The 25887-nt window shown below is 39.6% G+C and overlaps 1 protein-coding gene across 1 annotated transcript; it reads right to left on the bottom strand.

Annotated features, from left to right (window-relative positions):
- Window positions 1-1493: 1493 nt before the first annotated feature.
- On the bottom strand, window positions 1494-16645 carry hunk (hormonally up-regulated Neu-associated kinase). The gene is made up of 9 exons (XM_088922284.1): window positions 16396-16645; window positions 11790-12082; window positions 10223-10278; window positions 9410-9545; window positions 7874-8001; window positions 5513-5639; window positions 3951-4119; window positions 3576-3744; window positions 1494-2146 (listed from the first exon to the last, which is right to left on the bottom strand). Exons 1-9 carry the CDS (start codon window positions 16627-16629, stop codon window positions 1494-1496), a joined length of 1965 nt encoding a protein of 654 aa, XP_088778410.1. The 5' UTR covers window positions 16630-16645.
- Window positions 16646-25887: the final 9242 nt, after the last annotated feature.

The raw sequence follows: 25887 nt of genomic DNA, 5'->3' as shown, positions 1-25887 counted from the left end.
AAACAATACATAATTACATGATCTGATGCAAAATATATTATATTTTGCACTTTAACAAAGAAAGATTAGAGATTAGGTCGTTTCTGGATTACTCTGGAATTGCTGTCATTCATATAATTGAAACTATTATTTCAACTACTAATATCGCTACTAAGTGCTAAAAAATATCACCATTTACTCACGCTGGTGTGCAGTTCACATAAATGATTACAATTCATATCCATGTGTAGATTGCAGTTTTTTTCTGTTTAGCAAAAAAATCCAGTTTAAAAACGGTGAACTGATAAGTAATATGTATTTGTGTACAGGGCTCAGTGGCACAGAGCCTGATGCAGAAAGTGAAGTAACCTCATTTAATCATTGGTGCTCATAAGCAACTCCACTCTCCAGACAGCAATGTAAAAATTTGGGTAGTTTAAAGGAAAAACAACATTAATGTTGTCAATAATCTTGATTGTATATTTGCTCCTATTCTGCATATACATATATGCAAAGACTATGTAGCAACTCCACAGCAACATGTTACTTTAAGGATTAAATATGGCTGTACTGGTCTTTGTTAAGAGCTCTTAAAAAGTCTTGCTTATAAAGTGTGTGCAAAAGGGAGCCTTTATGTTTCAGGGTTCACATGCATTGAATCAGGAGAAGTCTGGTGCAGAAGAAAAACTAAAACTGTTCTAGAGAGATGTCATTTCCTAATCTGGTTTCATAACTTTAAGAACCTGGATATGAGTAACATGTCTTATGTTAATTCTAGGAATACGTTAGTCTCAGGAATAAGTTCAGTAGGTTATGTATAAAACGTGACTTACAGAATGACCACTACACTTTGAAAAGTAGTGTACTTTCAAAACACTTAAGTTTTACTACTATCTAAAGTATCATTTCTGTAGCTCACAGGATTAAATAATATGGACTAGTTTACTCTAAATTAACATTATCTATTAGAACACTCCAAAAAGACAGAGCAAATAGACACCTGATCACAGTTTCTTCTGTGAGGACAGTGCACTAAGAAAAGCAATTAAGAAATGTAGTAAATTAAGAATCACAAATAAAAAAAATGAAAAACTGTTTTATTTTAAAAAAAGGTTCTTTTCACACAAATTTATTGACGAGCGGATTGTAGGTGCATATTTTAGAATGACAAACCTGTTAATTTAGCAATTACATATATTTAAAGTTCTTATAATCTGTACAGCACTCATTTAAAGCATTCATTTCAAAATGCCAAATTGTAGAGGCGTTGAGGCCTTTTTGAAACATAAACAAAAGATATTTTATTGCTGGCAATATGAAAAAAAACAAAGAGGACTGATGTTACTGCTTTTCGTGTAGAACTTTTTTCAAGCCCGGAATCTGGAAAATTTCCAGAAATAACCATAACCGTTTTCTAATACAGTTAAAAAATCACAGCATTTGGGATTGTCAGCTAATCTTTCCAGTTTAGGAGAAAGGGGCTGGATAAGTAACGACGTGTTTTCCGGCCACTGTCAGAACAAGGTTTTGAGGGCCCCTGAGGCACAGATCAGTGTCTGCATGTGGTATGAAGGTAAGGGCGCTGCAGGGTTCAGTCCCAGAGGAGGATCGGCCCTCACACTGAAGTTGTGGTTCCTCTTCTTTAGCATCTGGCCGATGCCCATCGTGGGGAACCTTCCTCGACTCTTGGGGCTGTCGTGGCACTCTCCACTCCTGCTGCTGGGAGCAGTCGAGGTGTCTGACGAGCTCCAGTCTGATCTAGAAGGGCACGTCTTGCTCTCGGGCGTTGGGAGAGCTGGAGGGGAGGGAATAGTGGCTTTCTTCAAGTAAGGGCTGTCGGGCTGGAAGGCAGGAGGGTACAGAATGCAAGGGTGACCTCTGTGTGATAAAGCGGGATGTGTCCCTTTCCGCCATGGTGCTGACGGCAATTGGTCCAGTTCTCTGATGGCAGGCTCCCAGGAATTACCGGTACAGACTGTCGCACTTGGGTCCTGGCCTTCCCTGGCTGCGATAAAGCTGCCCTCTGGCTGGGGTTCGAAGCGTCTGATGGGTTGGGGAGTGTGAGGAAAGAGAGACTGTATCTCCAGGTATTCCAAGGAAGAGGAAACCACACTTCCACCAGGGCCAAACCTTGCTTCGTTCCTGTTGGGAGCAGTGCGGATAAGGCCTAGAAAAGAGACAAACCACTGTGTTGAACACAACAGAACCTTGTGAAGTCAAGTTTTCTATTTCCTGCCTCCCCTCCCCCAGTAGCAGCTGTTCTTGTTCAAATGTCCCACCATTTTGTGAGGTTTCCATCTGTACTGCGCCCTGCCTGGAGGCTTTTCTCTCACTGCAGTGTTTCTCCAAATATTGTTAGAGGTTTTGAATATATTCCTAAAAGATTTTGCATAAGTGGTTTAGATCTTTGGTGACATAACTTCTCATTTGCGTGCCCCTTCAACATCATCTCACGCCAAGAGTCCACCACAGGGCTCAAGGACAAGATACAAACTTGTGAGATTAGAATGACTCAAGTGTTCCAAATGTACATTTTTAACAGTTTGTTTGAAGCCGACATAGTACAACTGGAATTTATAATTTTCTCTCTGCTTATAACACCATGAGAGGTTGATTTGATAGACTGAAATTAAGGATGACTTAAGAGATTTGCTGCTAAATACAATTTAATAATAAATACAATTTCTAATTGGGTGACTGGGTTCTTCAGGGCTTGCTCTATCCTGCACAACAGAGCTGTGGGTCAGAAATTGCTCAGGGAATTTCTGCTGCATGTGAGGGAGGTGAGGAAACAGCAGCCAAGGTCATCAGCTGTCAGGTGACAGATCGTCACAACTGAATTTTAAGTGTACTCATCCCCCACAAGTATAAATACATATAATATTTAGAAAAAAATGTTTTCACACAAGTAAATTAGCATTTTAGTGTCTCAGGTGAAAACTGAGCATCAGTTTAGTCCAGAAATGTGATGCTGCTGCACTGTGTATAGAATGCTTATGTTGTACGCGTACCTCAGCTAGAGAAATTACTGCTGAGGCTGAGCTAAGTCAGGCCTGCAGGAGTTTGTTACAGGAGAGACCCCTCCAGGCAGAAGTCTAATGCAGATGCAAAGCAGGAAAGTAGATGGAATAGGGAAAAAACAACCTTATGTCCTGTTACTGGGCTTTTCCACTCATTCCTTTACAGTCCAACTGTAAATTTACTTTGTTTTTTTGTGTTTTCACAGCATTGCTGTGTGCTTGTGCCATTATTCCATTCTTCTCCACTATGTTTTAGTGCTTTTGTACTGGTACAGGACAAAGGTTTAACAAGAACCTCTATTACATCTGTTTTGATGCAACACAACGGATAGTGATATCGAACTGCCTTCTTCTATAAAGAAAACAAAGCAGAACCAATCTGTCCACAAAGGCCTTCTTCAGACTTCAGCACCTTTTGAAGGGTTTACCTGCAGGGACTCTCACTTTGAAATCATTTACATTGACAACTGCGATAAATAAACTGTCACAACAAGCCAGTCTACTCATTGGTCTAATATTGACAGGTTTTACATGTGATTTGTAACTTGGGAAGCCACTCTTAATACTGGATCTCACCTCTGTCCAGAACGTTGTTCTGTGATTTTTTGTCCTTCAGCAGGCCCTTGTTCTGAAGCAGATAACGTGGAGTCTGTTTTGGCAGGATGGTCATTTTCTCCATTTTTTTCATCCAGTGGGTCTGAAAGACGTCTGTTTTCTTTTCTTTTTCTACAACCTGCTGCTCCTCCTACAAAAACCAAATAACAAAAGTTATTCTCTGCTTCTATTTGATTTTTTTCCCTTAAAAAGATTTGTTTGGATTATCAGTCTTTCTAAGATTGCCTCCCCACAACAAGGACAAATTAGTTAGGTCTGAACACCATCTGCCATGTTTAAGGTTAAGGACAATTCTAACGCAGTGTAAAGCTGATAAGATCCTGTGTTGATACTTACTTGGATGACTCTGGTGAACCTCCTCATCTTCTTGTCCAGGAGGAAGTAGACCGCGAGGGTGTGACAGGCACGGTTTGTAAGCACAACACTGAGGACATCGCTGTGCTTGTACCCCAGCCTTTCCGTCATGTGCTGCAGCACACTGTGGTTGATCTCCTTCATGTGTATCCTATTTAAAAAAGACAGGAGCGTCACCATTAAATCGCAAGACCAGCACTGTGCATCTTCATTCCTATAACTACTGCTGCTTGTTTGCTTTTCTGTTTGGGTGCTTGAACAAGAAAACAGAAAAAAAAATTGAATTACCAAATTTTCTATTTTATTTCCTCCCATTCATGAGTCCCCAGTTTATAATCAACTTGGTGTACTGGTACAACATGTACATGTAAAGTGCCTGGATCGAGCCCACCCAGCCCTCTCCAGTGATAAGTTGTGCACATAATTTTATATAGAGCTGAATCTGTGGTTTGAATGAGTAACTTTCCTGGTCAAGAGTCTAGGATATTGGTATTTTCAACACTGGAGGCTGTATGTATCTGGGTTACGTCTCCTTGAATGGCAGTTAAGGGGTTAAACCAGTCATTGGTTCTTAATTTTAAGCACAGATGTACCCAGGTGATTAGCATTGCAGTTAATTTGATTGAAAAAGTGATAATGTCTCTCCTCATTTTCTCAGCAACTAGGAAATGTTACTGTCCCTGTTATATTGTTACAGGTAACTAAAATGCCCTAACAGGGATCTGAACTGCACCACCAGGACATCAAAACTAAACAAAGTGTGCCTGATTGCATAAAATCTACCATTGAACAACTTAAGCTTTATATACGGTGAGATTTCCTCTCAGTAAAGCATTAACTACATTGCACTCAGCTGACCTGTCAACACCCTTAAAGTTATGGAACATTTAAGGGAAAATTAATTTAAGGTGTTTCCTGCAGCTAGCTACTGTGCAGCAATAGTAAACACATGTCTGGTTTGCAGACTGAACTGACTAGACATTCTCACTCTGAGCTGTAATACGGTCGACGTGTAGTTCAAGAAGGACACTTATGCTTTTCAAAGTCGAAATGTCACACAATGTTTTTTTCACACTGCTGTGTTTTAAAGTAATAATGTATTATGTCTCACACTCAAATCCTTTTTCTAAGCAGAGAATTTAATAAAAACATTTTAGAGTAATGAGGCTCAACTGCGCAGTAAAACCAGTTTCATGACTTACAGAGAAGCCTGCCAGCCGCAGACAAGTTTTACTCTCCTTCTAAGATCCTTTGGTAAAACAAATTAAAGAGACAGGGTACTTTTCACAGCATGTTCTATTTTTGTCATTCACTGCTCCAACAAAAAGCTACTTAAAAATGTGTTGATGTTTCAATTTCTTCTCAAGATTGGTGATCTGTGAATCGTTGTGGCCGAGACAACAGGGGAGGAAATGGAGTAGTAAAACGCAGAAAATGATCTTATTTGGATTTTTTAATATTTTATGTCACCTTTATGCCACAGTTCTTTGATTAGAATCGAGTGGTTTCAGTTTCTAAACATGCATGAGTTCACCCTGCCGTACCTATTCAGACACGCTGCTCCGTGTGGAGGGCTTCCACTTCTGAGCCAGGGGTCCATCATGACTTGATGAATATTTGGCCTCTTCACTGGGTCTGGCTCCAGCAGGCTTCTTAACATGTTGACTGCAGCTGTAGACAGATTGCAGAGTGGAAAGCAGAGTTAAGAGTCAGGAAAACCGCAAGATCAAGAAAAGGCTTATTTCAGCCTATTGAGCTTTTTTCTCTCTGTGCCCAGAATATTTTTCAGGCAAAGCTATGAACTTCAATAGGTGACTACGTTGTTATATTTATAGAAAGCAGTGGTTCAGAAGACGCGCTCCTTTAGTAATGTATAAAAGTATAATCAGTGGACAATAGAATATGTCCTTATTTTCTCTGAGAACGGCTTGGATAAGTCAGATAACTGGTTTTCATGTCTTAGGCTTTCAGAGGCGGGTGTCACTGCAGAGTAGCACCCCCAGCCTGACTGCCCTGCAATGGCTGCCCAATAATAATTCTTTAAAGAGGTTCGAGTGGGGAGCTGCGTCAGCTGCAGAGGAACAAGAAAAGCGCATTTCCACGCTGAAAAGCAGAAAGATGTTACACCTTCTTCAGGTGTGCATGAGAAAGAAGTAGAACGAAAAAGAAAAACTCCTTGGGAGAAGAAGGCTCAACAGCCAAAACATTTTTTTTTTTTACTTTTCAGCGTGATACTAACCGAAATATATGCCTTTATTTATGGCTGTTTTTAAACATTTTCTTTTTTTGAACTGTTACTTTTGCAGCTCACCTGCTGTAACAGCACCGCATTCAAACAGACTAGGGCAAGTCACTTAAGGACACAATAGAGGACCTCAGGGCTTTTCCCTGACGTTGCAGTTCACTGCACATTCATTGCAAAGGTAAAAGCATCTTCCTGGTGTTACAAAGCCAAAAACAAACATTTGAACCACCTTCCAGAGGCCCTGCGTTAGCATGCTGAAAGATTAATGGGAAATCATACAACTCATTGTAGTCTTTTTTTCCTACTGGGGGAAAAAACAGTAAAGCATATTATTATAGCCTTCAGTCTCTCTAGCCAGGAAAAAGGATGGTGGGGGAAGATCTCACAGAAATCTTCAAGTAATGAGAGGAACTGCAAAATGTTCAAACTTGACATGTGGACCTGGATTAGTTTGTATATTGGAAATTAAGTTCAAATTGTTTCAGAATTGTGAGCAGGGGGCTTTTCTCTAGCCAGAGAGATTCATTGAAAAATGTGCCAAGACCAATAACCAAATACTACATTGTAGTGTAGTAAAGCGTAATGCTAGTATAATAAAACCAAAAAGTAAAAAAAATTGGTATGATGAACTTCTAGAAACAGTTCTTACTGGTCTGATAATTTATTTACAGTTTTGCTCTGTAGCAGATGCCCTTGAAATGTTCCATCTAGCAGTTCCAAACAAGAATGCTTTGAATTTGTTCCTTAATCTTTCAAAGTTAGGAAAATTAGCAGAAAAACTCAGACACACAATCTTAATTGCCAAAAATATTTTTGTCCCTCATATGGTTGAAAACAGGCTTCACAGTAAAGCTGGCATCCACAGAATGAAGCTTTTAAATGCATTTGTAGTGTTATCTGGGCACTTGTTAGATGCAAACAAAAGATAAACTTCCATATTGTGTTCTGAACTAAAAAGGGCATTTTCTTTCTAATTCAGTCGTGCAGTTAACAACAGTTTCTAACTACTAAATTCCAGTGCCTAACACAAACAAATTTAGGTTTTGTTTTTCTGGCCTCAATCCTTCTGTATATCCTCGTTTTTTAAGAAACTCTACTAAAAGATCAAAAGAACCCTTTTCTTAGAATCTCCTAACTTACCATGTGAGAAAACATTCAACCCTCACATTTGAACTTTATTTTCCTGAACATCCAGAATGTATAAATGAAACCGACTCTAGGCATGTTCATTTTAAAATAGTCTTCCGAGCAAGAACAAAAAGCCTCAATTAAACTTTCGGCAGATCTCCAAAAGTACAGTAACTTTTGGAGAAAGTTCCACATCGGAACTTGGGCGCTTCACTTCTGTGTAGTCCTTGTGCGACATCCGAGTGGAAGGTTTTCTTTTTCAATACGGCATTAGCAAATAACAGTTTTCACAATGTTTCACAGCAGAGACGCAGCAATAATAAAAAAGGAAGGAATTAATTTCCTAAATCTTTTATAGCCTTCACAGTGCTGTGACAACAACCACTGCAAGAGCACTTTATACAAAGTGTATAGAGATTGGTAAAAACTAGCTAATAATTAAAGTTCAGTCATAAGAGTGCGCAAAACAATTAGGGATTCCAAAATGTCCCAGGGATTGTCGACAGGAGCTACTGTCATGAGTGGAAATTACCTATGGAGAGTTGTGGAGGCAGAGGGTTCATGTCCTTGTCCACCATCCTCTGGTGCAGGGCTCTGAGACTGAAGGGCTCCACAGTGAAGGGCAGGTTTCCTGTTAGCATGGCGTACATGTTCACACCTCTGGGAAATTCAACATGGAGAGAAAGGAGAACCACATTATTTCCCTTTTTAAAAGCACTAAGTAAAACCTTTCATCCTACAGCCAACTCCACCTGAAACCAAGTGCTGGGATTTTCATTTGCCAGGTTTATGTCTTTTACCTGCGTTTATGATCAGTTGACATGAAGTGCTGGCTGTGATTGGGATTCCCCAGCCAGAGGTGCACGATTTCTTTGCGCCAATGAGGTTGGGTTGCAATTGGTTAGACCAGATTGCTAAGAACATTAGAACAGTGACACACAGGAAGAAGTAATTCGGCCCATTTAGTTTATAAAGTTCTGTAGTTAACTGCTAACTGATCCAAGGGTTTCATCCAGCTGCTTCTTGAAAGAAACCAGGGTACCAATGTGGCTGGATAACTTGTTCCAGACTCCTATGACCCTCTAATTAAATACGTGACCCCTATTCTCAGTATTAAACTCACTTCCACATTTCACAAGTTTCTACTTGTGCCCTCTAGTCTGTGTTGCACTGTTCATCCTGAAGATGTACAGTGGGTTGACTTGATCAAGATCTTGAAGGATTTTGAGTACTTAGATGAGGCCCCTTGCAGTCTTCTCTGTTCAAGACTAAAGAAAGCCTCTGTTCCTGATCTTTGGGACACAGTGGCCACTTTAACCTACCAGACATTAAAAGGACTGCAGTACAGGTGGTGTGGGCTGTGTTGCCTGTGATATTTTTCTGGAAACAGCTGGTTGAGATCCTTGGATTAATTAGCTATTAGCAACCAAATGATGGACTGAATGGCCTTCTGTCATTTATAACATTATGTTGAATGGTCCAGGTTGAGTGTACAGGGTGTAATGACCAGGAGCTGTCACTTGAGGCCACCAAAGAGACAAATATAACCTTTCTTTTGTATATGGTTTGAGGTTTCACTTGTTTACAACTGACTGTTAATTGTTCTTGTGAAATGTTTTCGCTTGAGAGTTATTCCTGGGAAACCCCTGGCAGCTGGAAAAGCTATCTGCCTATATATATTTAAGGTGTGTCTGTCACATCTTATCCAAAGGTGAAGATCTTCTGCTACATTTATATGCTTTACACCTATTATGCTTTGCTTTAGATGCTGCCACCTCTTCATAAGTGTAGAATAAATAGATTTTCAGAATGTTGCAATCTAGGTGCACTGTTCATAGGTGCACTGTTGCTTGGTATGTTGAGTAAGTAAGTTATTTAGCATGGTTATGACAGAAGAGCAATATTCAGTTAACAAATGTTAATGAATTTAGCTATACAGAACATTAACATATTTGTAGAAAGGTCACTTCTTAAGGTAGAAGGTAGGTAAGATTTTGCTGTTTAAGAGCGGAGTGGAGATCTCCCAGCCTCACTGTTTCTGGCTGAGCATACTGGAAAATGCACTTACATGGACCAGACGTCCACTTTGGGGCCGTATCTCTTTTTGGACAGGAGCTCGGGTGCTGCATACGCAGGGCTGCCACACTGAGTACTGAAGGGGTCAGAATAACCCAGCATCCAAGCGCAATTACTCAGGCCAAAATCTGGGAAAGAAAAGACAATTCAGCACTGATTTATTTGTATTACCATTGCTTCTCTTAATTGTTAAGTTTTCCATACATATTAAAACCATTATTTTATCGCTGCAGTATTTAGCAGTGCCTAACAATGACCTCATTCTCCACATGTAACACTTGCTGTTAAATAAACCTCCTATAACTTAGTACTGATGTTCCAAATACTTCACACCCGGGCAAGAACTTGTTAAGTTTGAACTAGTTAATGAATTCCTAATTAAACCTGGCCACATAATTAAATCTTTTTTGACTGAGAACTTCAGACAGATGTTTCCTTCCTGGAAAACTACCAAGACTTTTTTTGTTGAGAGTTATTTTCTTATCTCATGCTAATATCCATTTACAAGTTATTTGGTTTTTCACCACTGAATGGCTCTGAAAGAGAAGAAGAGGCATTGTTTTTGAATTTAAAAGAGATTTATAAAGTTGGCTGCTTCTGCATATGATACTGATATGATATGATACACATATGTGTGTTTCTTTCACATTAAAACATATAGATTGTAATTCTAAACAGATTAATCAGATGAGTGAAGCAATGTACATTGCATATACAATACTGAACAGGTCAAAAAGAAATTCTGAAATACTTCAAGTAGGGTTCATTTTTAAGAGGTATATTTTAATTTGGTTTCATGTATTACCTATAAGCTTTATGTTGTCATCTTCATCCAGTAGAAGGTTCTCTATCTTCAGGTCTCTGTGATAGAAACACACACATCAATTGTTAAATGAATGAAGCATAGGTTTCAATTGAATGCATGCATTCTTTTAGCAAAACACTGAGCCCCTACTGTATTGCACTCTCTTGATTGTGTGTCAAGAAATTGTTTTTAAGAATTTACAAATCTAGCACCACGATTATTTATCCCGTGCATAAGTGTAATACTTATTTCAAAGTCTTTCAATCTGAGGTTTTCTAAAAGTCTAGAGAGATACTGTTAACATTTAAGGGAAAATGTTTTTAGTCTGATTTAATTTATTTTTTCAGTTTGAGGTATCAGGGTAAAAAAATAGTTCAAGGAGATGTTTTACATAAGCAGGTTTACATACTATTATCATTCTGAACCCCTTTTCAATTCTGAAGACTTAAACGTTTAGGAACAACTATAGCCAAATACCATGATGAACCACCCATTATAAATACCAGAATCAAAAATAATGCAAAAAGGCAGTCAAATGATACACAAGATATAACAGGCACAGTGTCCTAAATTAAGTTGTGTGGAATGCATGAACTGTTTTCATGTATCAGACAAAGGAAGCATTGTCTCTCATCACAAGAACTTACAAGGGTCGGACTGTAACTTCAAGCTCAGGAATTGTATCATTGGCCATGAGAATCATAGTTACCTTTCTTAAATATTATCTGCAGGCTTTGTGACCTGTAATTTATCACACGGCTCAGGATTGCTTTATTGCTTTATTGCTTTATGCTATTTCCATGCGTTAATATATAACTTTGATGTATCAGTGTTTGATAGATTAAAACACCAATACATTGGTACAATACCAAGGAAATGAGCCAAACTGTTTGTTCTTCTCTGTAATCCCTGGATTCAGCAATATCCTGGCATTACTGAATAGATACCAGTTTTCTCTATAACGTTACGACAACAATGAAGAACTTGTCTATGTGTGCTGGCAGCCCTATGTGTCCTTTTTTGAAAGCTTGTGCAAGTGTAAAACTACCCTGAAAAAATCATAGGAAAGGCAGTTGATAACCTCTACAATAATTAAATGTGACTTAGTGTTTAGAGAAGGCAATATGTTTATGATGTGAGAAGATACATTTGAGAGCTCACTCTTTCCTTAGCTGCACAACTTTCTTACTAAAACAGGGACACACTACACTGCCACCACACCATCAGTGTGTGTATTATATCCGGAAAGAAGAGTTATTTGTTCAGGGATTCAAAAGCTTATGCCACTCTAGGGGTTCTTGTGAAGAAGAACAAATATTGTTCTCTCTCCCAGAGTTTTATGTACTAGACATGACCATCCATATTTCTGAGGGCTGTTTGGCTCCAGAGAAAACAGCTACATAAATATGTCAGACAAGTGGAAAAATCAAAAAGGGACCCAAATCCTCCCAAAATCAGGAGCCTGTTTCCCCCGCCGAGTGAAGCAAAGCCCAGCTGTGCACAAATGTAACCCCCAAAAAGACTGAGGCATGGATGAGGGTACCCCGAAACGTTCAGTGAGAGTTACCTGTGCACCACCCCGGCCCGGTGCAGGTGCTCCACAGCCGTGACCAGCTGCCTGACGTATTTCTGCGCCTCCCTCTCCTCCAGCTTCTTCTTTTCATAGATGCGGTCCATCAGGTTGCCCCCTGGACACAGCTCCATCACCAGGTAGTAGCTGTTCTCCGTCTCTAAAATGTCCAGCAGCTGGGTGATGTTGGGGTGGCGGATCATCTGCTGGATCTGACCCTCCCGCCTCAGGTTTTTCGTCACGTAGGAATCCTTCTTGGCCTTCCGCTTGTCAATCACTTTCACCGCCACCTGAGAGGAGGGCACACGAGTCTCAGTTTGGCCTTAAAAAACAGGTGTGACTGGTGGAAAACAGTCACAAATGCTTGTGTTGAAATGTTTCTGCGCACTTTAATAGGCTCAGGGGATTAGGAACAGTATCTAATTACAGTACAGAGACATATTTGCAAGTGGTGCATGTTCTGTACGTGCAACATATCCATCTGTTGTGAGCTGTTGTCTGTGTTGCATGTGTTACAGCCAGTGGAGATTTCTGTAAAGTGTTATAAAAGTAGTTTGTAAAATGAGTTTTAATAAGCCCTTAAAATTTATGAAAGCATAGTTACACACCTAAACAAAGGAAAATTCCATGCTGGAATTCGGAACTTGCGTGTTCGTAGTATTAGACCTGGAAGAACAAACTAAAACATCCATCCGTTTTCTAAAAGCTCCATCTAATTCAAGGTTGCTGAGGATCTAGACCCTATCCTGGCTCAACAGGCACACGGCGGGGTACACCCTGGACAGGATGCCAGTCCATTGCAGGGCAAACATAACAAATACACTCACACCAGGGCTAATATCCCAGAAGTCAATTAACCTATCAATATGTTTTCGGACTGTGAAAGGAAACTGAAGCCCCTGCAGGAAACCCACGCAAACACGTGGAGAACATTACAAACTCCACACAGACAGCGTACCTGGTCCAGAATTGAACCCAGGGCCCCAGCACTGCAAGGTAGCAATGCCACCATGCCATCTGCCAAGCTGAAACAGCCTCTGCAACATAGTCTTGTTATGTGCTAACAATGCAAGTAACTCACACCTATAAGAGCCAGTCTTGACAGGCCAGAGCAATGAGAAGGGGTGACCCCTTACTAATGAAGGGAAATTAAACTGTAGGAGGGAATAATCAAACCCACCTTGCATGTTTTTGGCAGGTGAGAGGAAACCACAGCACCCAGAAAAAGATTACACAAAACATGCAAACTCCACCCAGACAGGCAACCAAGATAGGACTAACTAGCAGTACCACCGGGACCTATATAAACACTCCAAATCCAGATTTTTTTCACAAAAGCAAAAAAGAAAAAACGTGGAGAAACTGACATGTCCATCAAACTTCGGCCTCAGGTTTGAACACTGCATTAACCATTTCCCAGCTGATTATAAGCAATAGTTTATGCAGCAAGGTAAAACACCACAGGGGCATTCATTTTACCTACTTTGAAAGTCTGATTGGAACCGCCATAAATGCAAAAACTTGAAAGTCTGGTTTATTTCTCCAAATACGCAAAGAATCCCACTGAAACTGACAATTCCAGCAGTGCCTACTAATTCAAAGCACTTGAGCTAATGTTTATCACTCACTGCATTCTCTATCATTCTCCACTCCACATTCTCCAAGAGGGGAATGTATCTGTCACCAGTTCCTGGGTTTTTTAAATGAAATGACAAAGGCATCTTAACAGTTATCTTTCCCATTTAAAGCAATCAAATCAAACAGGATTATCGAGGCAGATTGAAGACTGGCGTTTCAATTTGCTCTGTCTGGTACCTAAGCTCCCAGCCTAGCTTAAGTTAATTTCCTAAGAGCTAGTGTGAGAGTGTTAAAACCCAATACAATCAATAGTGAGGATTTTATTTCTGTAGGCCCCAGATTCCCTGCACATTCACAATATTAACTGTCGTTTAATTGCTCAATTAACATGAGAAAAAAAATATTTGGCCTTTACATAGTATGTGTTGCCACCTACTCTGGAGAACAATTGTGCTATGTTCCATTAAATTAAAAAAATGCATGCCTCCTGAACAATTCTGAGAATTGCAACTGACAGAGCAGAAAGGGTTGTTTGTAGCTGCTTAGAAAGTTTGTAACTTTATTTGAATAAGGCAAAAGTGTCCTGCAGAACAGAAAACAGCAAGCAGAACTCTCACCTTTTACTACTGTGTGCTGCACTAATGCATTTTATCTTAGCGCAGTTTTTACTCCACAAAGGTAGTAAGGAGTACTTGTGAGGAGTAAGGAGATGCTGTCTATGTCGAGAACTTCAGCGTTCCACCCATGCTCTTAATTACCTAACCAAACTAATGCATTTTAATTGGACCAGTTGAATGGTTCTCGCAAACCACTTAGAGTCACCCCCTTATTCCCTGTAGTCTCTTCATTGCCCCCCCACAAAAAGAGGTTATATGCAATTGACAGGTTACGACCCGTTAATGGATCGCATTGCTAAAACAAAAGAGGCAACAATTTAGGAACCGAGCAGAGCAGCTGATTATAATGTGACTGAACTGTTTACATGAAAAACAGCATGTGTTCTGCTACTAGCCCTTCCCAGCACATTGAGATTCTGCATTTCAGGCCCAGAAAAGAAGCTGGCTGTTAAAGGGTTTATTGTGTTATCTAGGATACACATTATTAGTCTAAATCCTGCTGGCTTCTCCAAACACAGGAAAAGTTGTCCAGGGTAGCCTAATCCTTTGTATTTTCATTCGTTTTGTGTTTTAAACATGGAGATAGTTGAGCAAATACAACAGTTTTTTGTTTGGTGTATGTATTTTAGATCAGTATCATTAAAAGACCCATCCAGTTTATAATCGTCCAAACATGGTTAAGGAACACATAACCTGCGTTCCTCTCCTTGAAGTCATCAAGAGACCGTTTCATCTAAAAGCTGATTAAAACAGATGCGATGAATCGTGTGTTTAGAAGGAAAGGCACCGCAGAAGAGGGAACAGGGAGTTCGAAAGGGAGATAGAGGATGCAGGAGTGAGTTGCCCTAAAAACTAAAAAAGGGTATTCAGTGTGAAAGGTTTTAGGATAAATACGTTTTACGTACGTTTTATGTATTGTAGCTGTGCTATGGTAGTAGTTTGAATAGCGATTCCAGGCCACCCAAACAATGGCAGTTGTTTTCTCGGGTGTAACTGTGCCGTGCCTCTCACAAACACAAACAAAGCCATTCAGAACTTACAGTAATTGCAAACAAGGGAACAGACGGGCACTAAAGTCCTTTATGAATGAGAGCCTAGGCATTTATGCGGTGAATAATTGAATGACAAATTAATTTTCTCCTCATATGCACTCGCCAGAAATATGCGGAGTCCATTAGATGGCCTTAAACGAAAACAGCGGTGGTTTACCTAACGAAAAGAGTACGACCAGATTTCACATGTAAACCAGTGCTATATTTACAAGCATTCAATTTTAATCACCAAAACCAATTTAGCTGCTGAACATGTTTCGGAAACTAACATTCATGTTTTATAAACGCATTCATAACACCACAAACAGAAAGCGATATTTGTAAGGAGTCGTCAAGCAAATCCAATTTACATTTAATTCCTATATGTAAGCCCCAGTTATTTCAAATAATGCTACAGATTTGCTACTATTTACTTAATATGTTCATTAACACGACATCCATTAAGTTTCTAGGTACACCGTCTCTGGGGTAATCTCTTCTTAATTCAGACACCTCAGTAAGCCCCATTGATGCAAGTATTATCTAATAACATTTGAGCAGTGATTGACCTGGAACTTTGCGGACATTTCCTGTTATCACTTCAAATCTGAAGATGAGAAACACCACCCCAATATACCACCAGTATTTGATATTTCAGCTGAAGCACCGCCGAGTACGAAAAAGACGTGCTCTTGACCAGATAACATCAAAATTTAATTATGAGCATTCGTTGGTCATACAGAAAGACTTCACTAGTATTTTCGACGTCTTGTATTTTAAAATGCATTGTGACCGGACTAATACTGACGTTTCGAAGTGGAATTTTGCAAACCTTTAGTGTATGCAACATTAAAATATTCCCTGTCCTAATGGAGTTGGGAGCTATTGATATTAATTCCAAAACTTAAGAACCGAATCGCTCACTCAAAAATACTAACAGTAAAGTAAACATGGTGTAACAGTATTCATGGCTACTATATTAACCGCTGGGTACGAAATACATATACAGAAAATGTAATACAACGATGACACGTGCATTTTGGAAGACACGTACTATTGGAGCACTTTGTGGGTCGGTTCCAATATCCAAACGTTTTACCGCTTAATGCTGGTTTCGAAGGTGATACCCTCACACTGTATATGGACTACTGTACATACAAAATTGTCTTCAAATTTTGGTCGTTGCCGTATGTATTTTGGAACTACACCGGTTGATTTCGTATAAAATAGTACAAAAGCAAATGTAACTAAACAATTTTAAATTAACAATAGAAATGAACAGGGCTTCTTTACTGTATTATTTCTGAGAAAATGTCAACAGACTGTTGCAACAGAATCTCATGCAACAGTGATAAAAATAAAGAGGTGAAAACATACCGTCTCCCCTGTCATCACATGCAGCCCTTCTCTTACTTTGGCGAAAGAGCCTTCTCCAAGTTTTCTGCCAATGAGGTAATTCCCGACTCTTTTGGTGTGGTAAAACGTACGATGACTTTCTCTGGAAGGACACGGTGCGAAAGACGGGAAGTTGCTTTCAATGGCAATGCAAGGCGTCTTTAGCCCAAAAAGACGAGGTCCGTCGTTCACCATTTCCCTGACCGCAGCGGGCATCCTACTTCGCGGAGCAGTCCAGCACCCTCCACTAACACCCCGTGAGAAAACTCCAGACCCGACCTGCCTTTTGGAGATCAGAGGGGATAAGCGCAGTCAGCAAGGGACATCTGAAGAAAAAAAAACTTCACTTTGCACCCTGTCACTAATGTGAAATACTTAACGCGCTTTGAAACAACGCACCACCTGTTCAATCCAAGCTTCAGAAATTAAATTAATACATCACTTTAATGCAATTATTAGCTCCGCATAATAATTTTATGCAATATAATTCATGGTCCTCAAAAATGTATAACACACACGAACCTTTTATCTGTCCTGCTTAATTAGTAGGCAAAAAAAAGTTTCACTGAAGTTTTCCACACGGTCAAGGGCTGTCTTCTGTTTCCAGATAGCGCAGTGAGAGGACTGTGCTCAACGCGACCGCCGGGCGACACTGACTCGTTTCTTTTCTGTAGCAGAAACCTCATGTGTGAGGGCTGGAGTAATTTAATCGGCTCGCAGTCGGCGGGAGCAGATGTGATCTGAGCCCCCGCCTGTAAATCTTTCAAATCCCAGTCCCTCCCTCCACCCCCCTTTCGCTTGTTCACCAATGACAACAAAGAAAAAGCCGGACAGAGGAGGAGGGGGGGACTTTCAGTTTCACGAATTTTTCTTCCATGTACGTGACTCCTTTGAAATTCAAACCCAGAAGGTCGTTTAGTTGGGTTTTTCTCGATTAGTACTGAATTTTTAAGTGCAAGTTCAATATGACAGCCCCACATCTTATACTTGATTGTTCATGAACAGCAAGAAGTTGAACAGGTTATGTACTTTAATTGTTATCCACATGGAGATCATTTGGATACCAAGCACGAATGAAAGCCAAGCATAACAAACCTGACCACTGTTCTCGACTTAGGATATTTTTTATAAAACCCTTGGCCAAACATTTCTAAATCAAATGCTGTTCACGAAATGTCAATTTAACCCTACGCATATTGTATTTGACTTTTCTGTTAATTGTACAGCCAATACAATCCAGGCATATACTGGATACTGTACATGCACAAGGCATAACAGCTGTGCATACCCAATGAAATAAAACTTGTTCTTACACATTCAATTTTCCCTGTTCAATTTTAATAGACAGGAGTGCCAAAAAACCCCACACGAATATCATCCAGTTTCCTTCCTAAGTACAATAAAACTTTATTTTTTGATTTAGCAACAAAATGTTTTGCATCCAAGCAACTGTTTCACACACACACACATACTGTAGATTTACAAAAACATAAACAGTAGAAATAAACATTACATTAAAATAAATCTAACATCACATAACAGAAAACAACCCATTTATTGCAATTACAAACAACTCCTACAGGAACCCACACATCTTATCATAACATGTATATTTACTCCCCCCCACAATCACCCTAAATTCCTATAATTGTACAATACCGCTTAATTCTTACACTGATTACACTTGCTCCTAAACCAATGCCTTTTATTTACTTGACCACCTTTCTTCACACCTAAGAAATCTACTAAGAAGTAACATACATACGGCTCTGTATAAGGTCAGTTATTAATGTGATCATCTAAATTAATGCTTAATTAACATTAAATGAATGCAAATGTAATGCTTAATGTAAATGTCTGTAACCACATATTACTTTGTCCTTCATATTTGTCCTTTTCACCTCAGTTTTTGTAAATGGGGGACAAGTCAGGGATGCTCGGAGAGAGACCTAGCTCTCTCCCGCAGGGAGGCCAGTCAGGCGTGGTGAGGTCGTCTGCTCCCCAGGGAACTGCACTTAAACAGGGCGGGAGATGACATGGGAACCAACGAGAGTGAGTGGTAGCTGATGCACCCACAGGCAACCAGTACTTCAGGCTGGACGGGGGGACTTGGGTTTGGTTTACCTCATAAATAAAGACACCAATACAGCTCCTTTACAGCTCAAGTCACCCCACCCTCCAAAAATAAAAAAAGAGAACTGCCTACTTAACCAAAGCAGGTCAGCCACAGTCAAGGTGCCACCAAAGATATTATTTGTGGGTTTGTTTGTGGGCAGCACTACAGTGTTAGCCTGGGTAAATCTGAGTTTATTAAAACAAACCCTGACTCAATTCCTAACCTTAAGAAAATAACTTTTGTACATTAATGTTCCTGTGCTAATAGCCTTAAGCATTAGTCATGATTTGTGATGATTCTCCTTTACTGTTCTCCAGAAATCTGATGAAAAACGGGCCGGTCAATCTTTGCCTTTGGTGGTGATTGTGATTTTTTTTTATGTCAGGGTAAACCATACTAAGAAAGTTGTCATACTGGTGAGAAACATATACGGGTGACAAATCCTAGCGAGCACTTTCTGACTATATTTTGAAAAGGCCAGTGCCCCTTCTAAACGCTATTCCACTACTTCGGTTCCCTGCTTTAACAAACATTAATCACTTTGAAGGTGTTGTGTTTTTGGATTCTACACTCACTAATGGGGACTAAATTAGAAAGCAACAAGGTAAATGCAAAGGAAACGTCCCGGTGTTGCTGAGTTTAAACCCGTAAAATGCAGAGAGCAGTGTTCAAACCCTGTATATTATCACCACCTAGCGAAAAAATCTTAGTATTACAGTAGTACTGAGTGGTGACCATTACCAAAAAAGATTAAATGGGAAAATAAAACCACTAACAAGCTCCCGACTGGCTAGGCTGATTATTATCTGAAGAAGATAATCTTCAGGCACCTGAAGAAGGCTCCACAGCCGAAACGTTGTGTTCTCTTTCTTTTTTTTTCAGCATGGAATAAACCTATTACTTGTTCCTTTGCAGCCTACGCATGCTGACGCAGCTACCCACCTGATTATTATCTCTACGCCTTGTAATGACCTGGTGACCAGTCTGGGGTGTGGTTCTGTCTTGCGCCCTGTAAATGACATGGCACTATTATCTAAAACTGAATTAATTACTTCAACGTTTAAAGTCACTGATAAACTGGAATTAGAATTGATTACGAAAGTAAATGGGAAACAGTCATTCCTTAATTGTTACCGCTTCAAATAAAAATAAAAAAACACATTAAAGAAAATATTTTTGTTGTTGAGAACCCAGACACAGCCAAAAAACAATACCTAGGCACGCGTTAAATAATTACTACATGTGTATCATTTAAGTAGTAACGAACTAAAAGTGTTTTAAAACAGCAGTACATGCGTTCTATGATTAGACTATTGGCTCAAAGTAATTGAACTCGCTCAATAATTTATTACAGCCCATTTCTTATTATTTTAACAGCGGCTTCAAACGACAGTCAGTGTCAGTCAGGAGTAAAGTTGGAAATGACGCGCAGAATTAGTTCTTGAATTAATAATAATCTAATTCATAAAGTTGCAATGGACTCGCAACGTAAAAATTGATTTTTGCGAATATGTATATATACAAGACTGAATTTAAAATGTGTTCTAGCAAACTGTAAAATAAAGTATATTAATGTCTCAATGTTTTGTTGAAAGAAATTATTTTACCCACAAACAAAATGAATCAAATTTCACTTTTTTATTTCTGGGACGGTGGGTGGCTGTATATTTTTGCTAGGGTTGGTGTTATCACTTTATTTGTGTAATTTGTGTAATAGTAAATTCAAATCTGAGATTATTCTACAGTCTTTTTCGTTAGCCTCACGAAAAAAAATCGAGATATCACAAGGGGAAAACTCTACAGAACAATCCATCCTTGGATTTTGAAGGTGTTATCACGATGGTGGTCCTTGTATACTCTTGTATTCTGTTTAATTTCCACTGGCAGGTGTTAAGTACAGAGATGCCCGAAACAATGTGACTTTCGATCACGAAAGAGTACAGTGCATAGAAAAATTGATCTCCACCTTTCCACACTCAGTCCTAGGTGTTAGACTCAGTCAATTGCAAATTATAATGGACAATAACGACCTGATAAAAGAACATCTAAATCGCAAAAAAGTGATTGTGTTGTCTTTTCGATAGACATTATAATTAAACAAGAAGTGAAAATGCTTAACAGCTCTAAGTGTCTCACTGATTGGCCGTCATTAATGTGTCTTCGATTGCACCCCTGCTGTTCTTTGATTAGCTTGTTTTGATTGGCGGCGCCGGGCATTGCTAAAGATGAGAATGCTAATAAGTAATTTATTTCTGAGTAATGCGTTCGCGACAACACCACATTTGTAAGTTCAGGTTTGTTGTGTTTAATATTGTGTACCGTCAATCATGTCATTCTATTTTAGTTTATTTTCATACATTAGTCCCTTGAACTATTCACGTATGTGCTCTGCTGAGTTGGCGTGCACAACAATGAATTGTTCCAATTTTACAGGTGACCTCGTCTTAAGCAGTGACTGGTGTTATCGAACGACATAAAAGTGAATATCAGCAACAGCCCAATGAAGGGCGATGATGTGAAAAGTAAGCTTCTGTTATCGGGCCGGTTCTTTCGCATTTCGTTTTACAATATGACAAATAAGGTTAAGTCATCCCTCTGGTGAAAGTACATTTTTACACCAGGATTTTCCCATCTTTAGATCTTGTGTTTGTGCTCCAGAGAGTTTCACGATTTAATGGAATCCCAAATGTAATCATTGAGGAAGTGGGCATCGTTGAAGAGATTTAAGATCGGTTAGAAAAGTTGCGTGAAAACTGCATGTTTTAGGGAATAGAAAATGCATAGAGTTCTAAGTAATCAAGATTAAGGCAGAGACCTTTAGAGTTGGATGCTTAATTCGTCAGTAATTTCCGATATTTAGAAAAAAAGTGGGCAGCTATTGTGGCAATGTGGTATGTTTCATTGTATTTTCAAGGTTTCTCAGCAGAAGGTGCCTGAAATTTGCGGATGGGTGGCAACTGTACCAGTTGCAACACACAATTCCCTCTTAGACATTGAATGATTTTAGACCAATAACATTGATCTCTAGTTTTATATAGTAATTTTGGAAAATTGTTAAAAGGCTTGTGCTCCACCAGGTAGAGCACCTACTGGATCCCATAAAATTTGCCTACATGGCTAAAAGAGGAGTCAAAGATGTTACCCTCACATTATTGAATTCTTTATATCTCCTTTATATTTATAGCTAACCTTTTATTTATAGCTGTTTCATCAGAATTTAACACCACCCAACCACACTTGTTAGTGGAACTTGTTGTTCCATTCAATTTTTTATCTAGATTTTAAAATTGTAGGCTGTACTCCAGACTTTTTTGACCAACAAATCACAAGAGTGGGGGTAAATGGTTTATATCACAGCAGCGCTTGCTCTTTCACCAGGTCTCCCCAGGACTGTGTGTTCTGTCCCCCATCCTGTACATTAGAAGCTTGTGAGGAGAGACACATCATCAAATTTGCTGATGACTATGTCATTGTCAGTCTCCTCCAAGACATAGACACTGGCCACGGGCTTGTGGTGGATCATTTTGTTGAAATGTGTAACGACTCCTTCCTTCAACTTCATGTGTTTAAAACCAGAGAAATGGACACTGATTAAAGAAAGAGCCACCAATTGCAAAACCAACAGTCTCTGAAGAGCAAGAGGTGAAACTGTCAACAGATATCTTGGCAGTATTGTTGATGTCAAGCTAACCTTTAAGAAAAATACCCTATGTACCATACCGTATGTAAGAAGAGAACAGCAATTGTTATCCTGAGATAACCCTGATCTTTTAATGTGTGCAATACAATGGTAATGTTATCATTTAATGAATCTATTCTAACATTCACTCTGGTAGCATGGTTTGGGAACCTGAATACACATAGTCGAAACAGACTGAGCAGGATATTAAAGCAACGTTCTTGGCGCACAACAGCTACAGCTGGCAGACATTTGTACTAAAACCTGTCATGACCACCCCTTGCACACTGAGCTTGACCTTCTTCCATCATGGCATCAGTTTAGATCACCTAGATTTAAGTGCAATAGAAGTGAGTTATCTTTTGTTCCCATGCCTTTTAACCTGATTAATTTGGACAATTGATTGTTATATTTAATTTATTTTCTTCATCATGTATGTACAATAGCTTATGTAACTATATCACACATTGATGATCCAACTATTCTTTCTAAAGTGTGAGGATTCTGAAGCTGCTAAATTGTTTTTTTTCCATCGTATGCATGTATGTTTCGTATTTGTTCATGGGTGCATGCTGCATTAAATGGAAATGATTAACTGACGTCTGGGAGGGATAACAACATCAAGTCAATCTCACACAGCTGCACCATAATAACTACATAAACTGAATTGCTAGCAGCCATATCACCCTACAACTCACAACTGGTAACCCACTGAAGCCAAGCAGGTGTGAGCCTGGTCAGTCCCTGGATGAGAGACCTCTTGGGAAAACCTTTGGTTGCTGCTGGAAGAGGTGTTAGTGGGGCCAGCAGGGGGTGCTCACCTGTTTTCTGTGTGGGTCCTAATGCCCCAGTATAGTAACGGGGACGCTATACTGTAAAAAGGCGACGTCCTTCGGATGAGATGTAAAACTAAGGTCCTGACTCTCTGTGGCCATTTTAAATCCCAGGGTGTTTCTTGAAGAGTAAGGGTGTAACCCTGGCGGCCTGGCCAAATTTCCCATTGGACCTTACTAATCGTGGCCTCCTAATAATCCCCATTTATGAATTGGCTTCATTACTCTGTTCTCCTCCCCACTGATAGCTGATGTGTGGTGAGTGTACTGGCGCACTGTGGCTGCTGTCGCATCATCCATGTGGGGCTGCACATTGGTGGTGGTGGAGGGGAGTCCCCATTACCTGCAAAGCACTTTGAATGGAGTGTCCAGAAAAATGCTATATAATGTAAGCAATTATTATTATTATTAAAAAATTAAAATCCTCACTTTGCATTTGTCTCAAGCATCCCTCCTTCACCCCACCTCCACCTCACAGCCTCCCTTCGGTTCACTCAGTCTCAATGGGGTTCAGGCCTCCTTATCCTCTGGCTAGGAGGTTTCCCATTAACCAAGTGCGTTTAGCCAAACTTTTCTCACCCAGTATTCCAAACATTCAACCCTTTGCTGTTGTTGTCCCCAGTGAAATGCATTATGTATTGTGTTATGTCTTATACCTACCTATAAAGCAAATTTCACATCTGGGACAATAAAGGAAGTACCCAATGCTACTCTAATGGGAAGCCTTTCAGTAGAGTAGATTAGTTCTGACTAGTTCTACCTCTGACTGACTAGTTCTGGCTAGACTCGATGTTGGTGTCTTTCTATGATCCTACACATTCCAAACAGAGAATGTCATTACATTTTGTATTTGCTTAAACTCAGATATGTTCAAAATATGCCCCATCTCCACCTTCTTATAAGAAAATTTTAACTACATCTAAAACTGAGAAAAGGGAAGCATTTCTTTACACAAAGGGTTGCGGAAGTTTGGAACAAACTACTCAGTCACGTTGGTCCAAAACCAAATTGGTAATTTAATTGGCTTCTGGGATAATTGGCCCTAGTGTGAGTGTATTTGTATTTGTGTGCACTTGCACTTCAGATGAGAATATTATTTTACATATTACATTTTTATAAGGTCTTGTTATTCTAGAGGTTACTTCAGTACTTTAAAAATATTTTAGTTGCTATATATTATTTTATAGAATCAGTCAAATTCAGTTTTATGTCTATGCATACACTATTACTGCATATCATTTTTATATGGTCTATGCTTTGATGTCCAGAGCATCCAAAGAAAAGCTAATCAAGAAATCTTTCTTTACAGCAACAAACGTTCACAGCTGTCAGGAAAATGACGCAAATTCATTGTTTTTTTTGTTTTTTTTTTAATTTTTATTTATGCTTAACAAAAGAACAAACATTACAATACAAACAAGAGTACATATAACAATTCCAAACAAAAATATCGTCAGGGTACATACTACTACATCAATTCAAGTTATGAAAAAAGATTAAACAAATTAAATAAAAATAATGTCCGCACCGCTTTCATATTTTTGCATTTCGAAATAGTCTGCAAATACCCCCTTACATCCATTTTAAAATACTCAAACACAGGGTACTTCCCAGACCACTTCATTTTATGAATATGATAACGAGCCAATATAATAATTAAATTTATTACAAACGCAAATTCATTGTGAGCCGCACGGCACGTGCGTTGTCCAGCTGTAATGATGTCACGCAGGAAGCGCCATGAGTGAGGTCAGGGGACTCGATCGGTGTAGCGCAGTCCAGTCAGGTTCCCTTTGGTTACTACACGTGTAGCAGTGTAGAGTAGTTCATAGGGATTTGACACTTCGACCCAGACCACCGCACTCGATTGGTTTCTAGTACACCACAATGAGTTTATCATTCTGCACATTCGTGCCACACTCGCAGACGTCCACCAGGGTGGTCTACAATTTTCAGTTCAGTAAAAAAAAGAGGACTTGGCTCAACTGCTGTCATGCACCTGAGAGGTCGCACTAGTTTACTTACCGCTGGTACAACAGGAGTCAGAGGAGTTGGAGAGGAAAATCCAAGCGGGTTTAGAGTGAGGATGGAGAAAGGTACTTGCAGTAAGTGAGGTTACGCTACAGCAAAAGAGGTGGAAGGGAGTGTGGGCCTTACACGAAGAAGATCAAGGGCAGCGAGATCCTGCCCAAAATGAGTGCTCTGGACAACCAATTACAGCTTGAGAAACAAACGATCCCAAACAGCTTGAATAGCTGGGGGAACACATGATCCCCCAAACATTAACATTTGAAATTAATACGTAAACCAACGAAGGAGCCACTTTTACGCCTCAAAAGGCTTATTTTAACACAAAACATGTAAAATACCGATTTCATGTTAAACTAAATTGTAAGTAATTCTAATGTTTTTTTAATAAAGGTGTTGGTCTCCTGATAGGAGGTGTAGTAATGGTTACTTGCTGTACTTGGATTGATGTTCAATTTGTGCTCGATCAGCTCCCATTATGGATGGAAGTGATTCGATAAAACAGTGAAAGTCACTCAAGTGTGTCAAGGTCAGTATGAATGATCAATTAAACAATCACACTAAAATATTTAATCAGTGGCCAAACCCTGTATGCTTTATTTGACTGAATGCATACATACAGAATACTTACAAACTGAATACACATCACAAAGTGATCATTTTATTTTGATAAGTACATCAATTCAAAACTACATCCCACGAACTCCTCTATTGTTCCGGACTCCCGCCATCAGCGTAGACTGATCGCACAAGCGCGCCCCCTGGTGGACGGCGGTGACGTCGCGCCCAATCCCATGCTGCCCTGCGTCTCCGCCATA

This window comes from Atractosteus spatula, chromosome 7 (genome assembly GCF_055471065.1).
Source record: "Atractosteus spatula isolate fAtrSpa1 chromosome 7, fAtrSpa1.hap1, whole genome shotgun sequence".
In the NCBI taxonomy this organism is placed as follows: Eukaryota; Metazoa; Chordata; class Actinopteri; order Semionotiformes; family Lepisosteidae; genus Atractosteus; species Atractosteus spatula.
The sequence above is the reverse complement of the archived record's forward strand: the minus strand, read 5'-3'. Positions and strand labels throughout refer to the sequence as shown.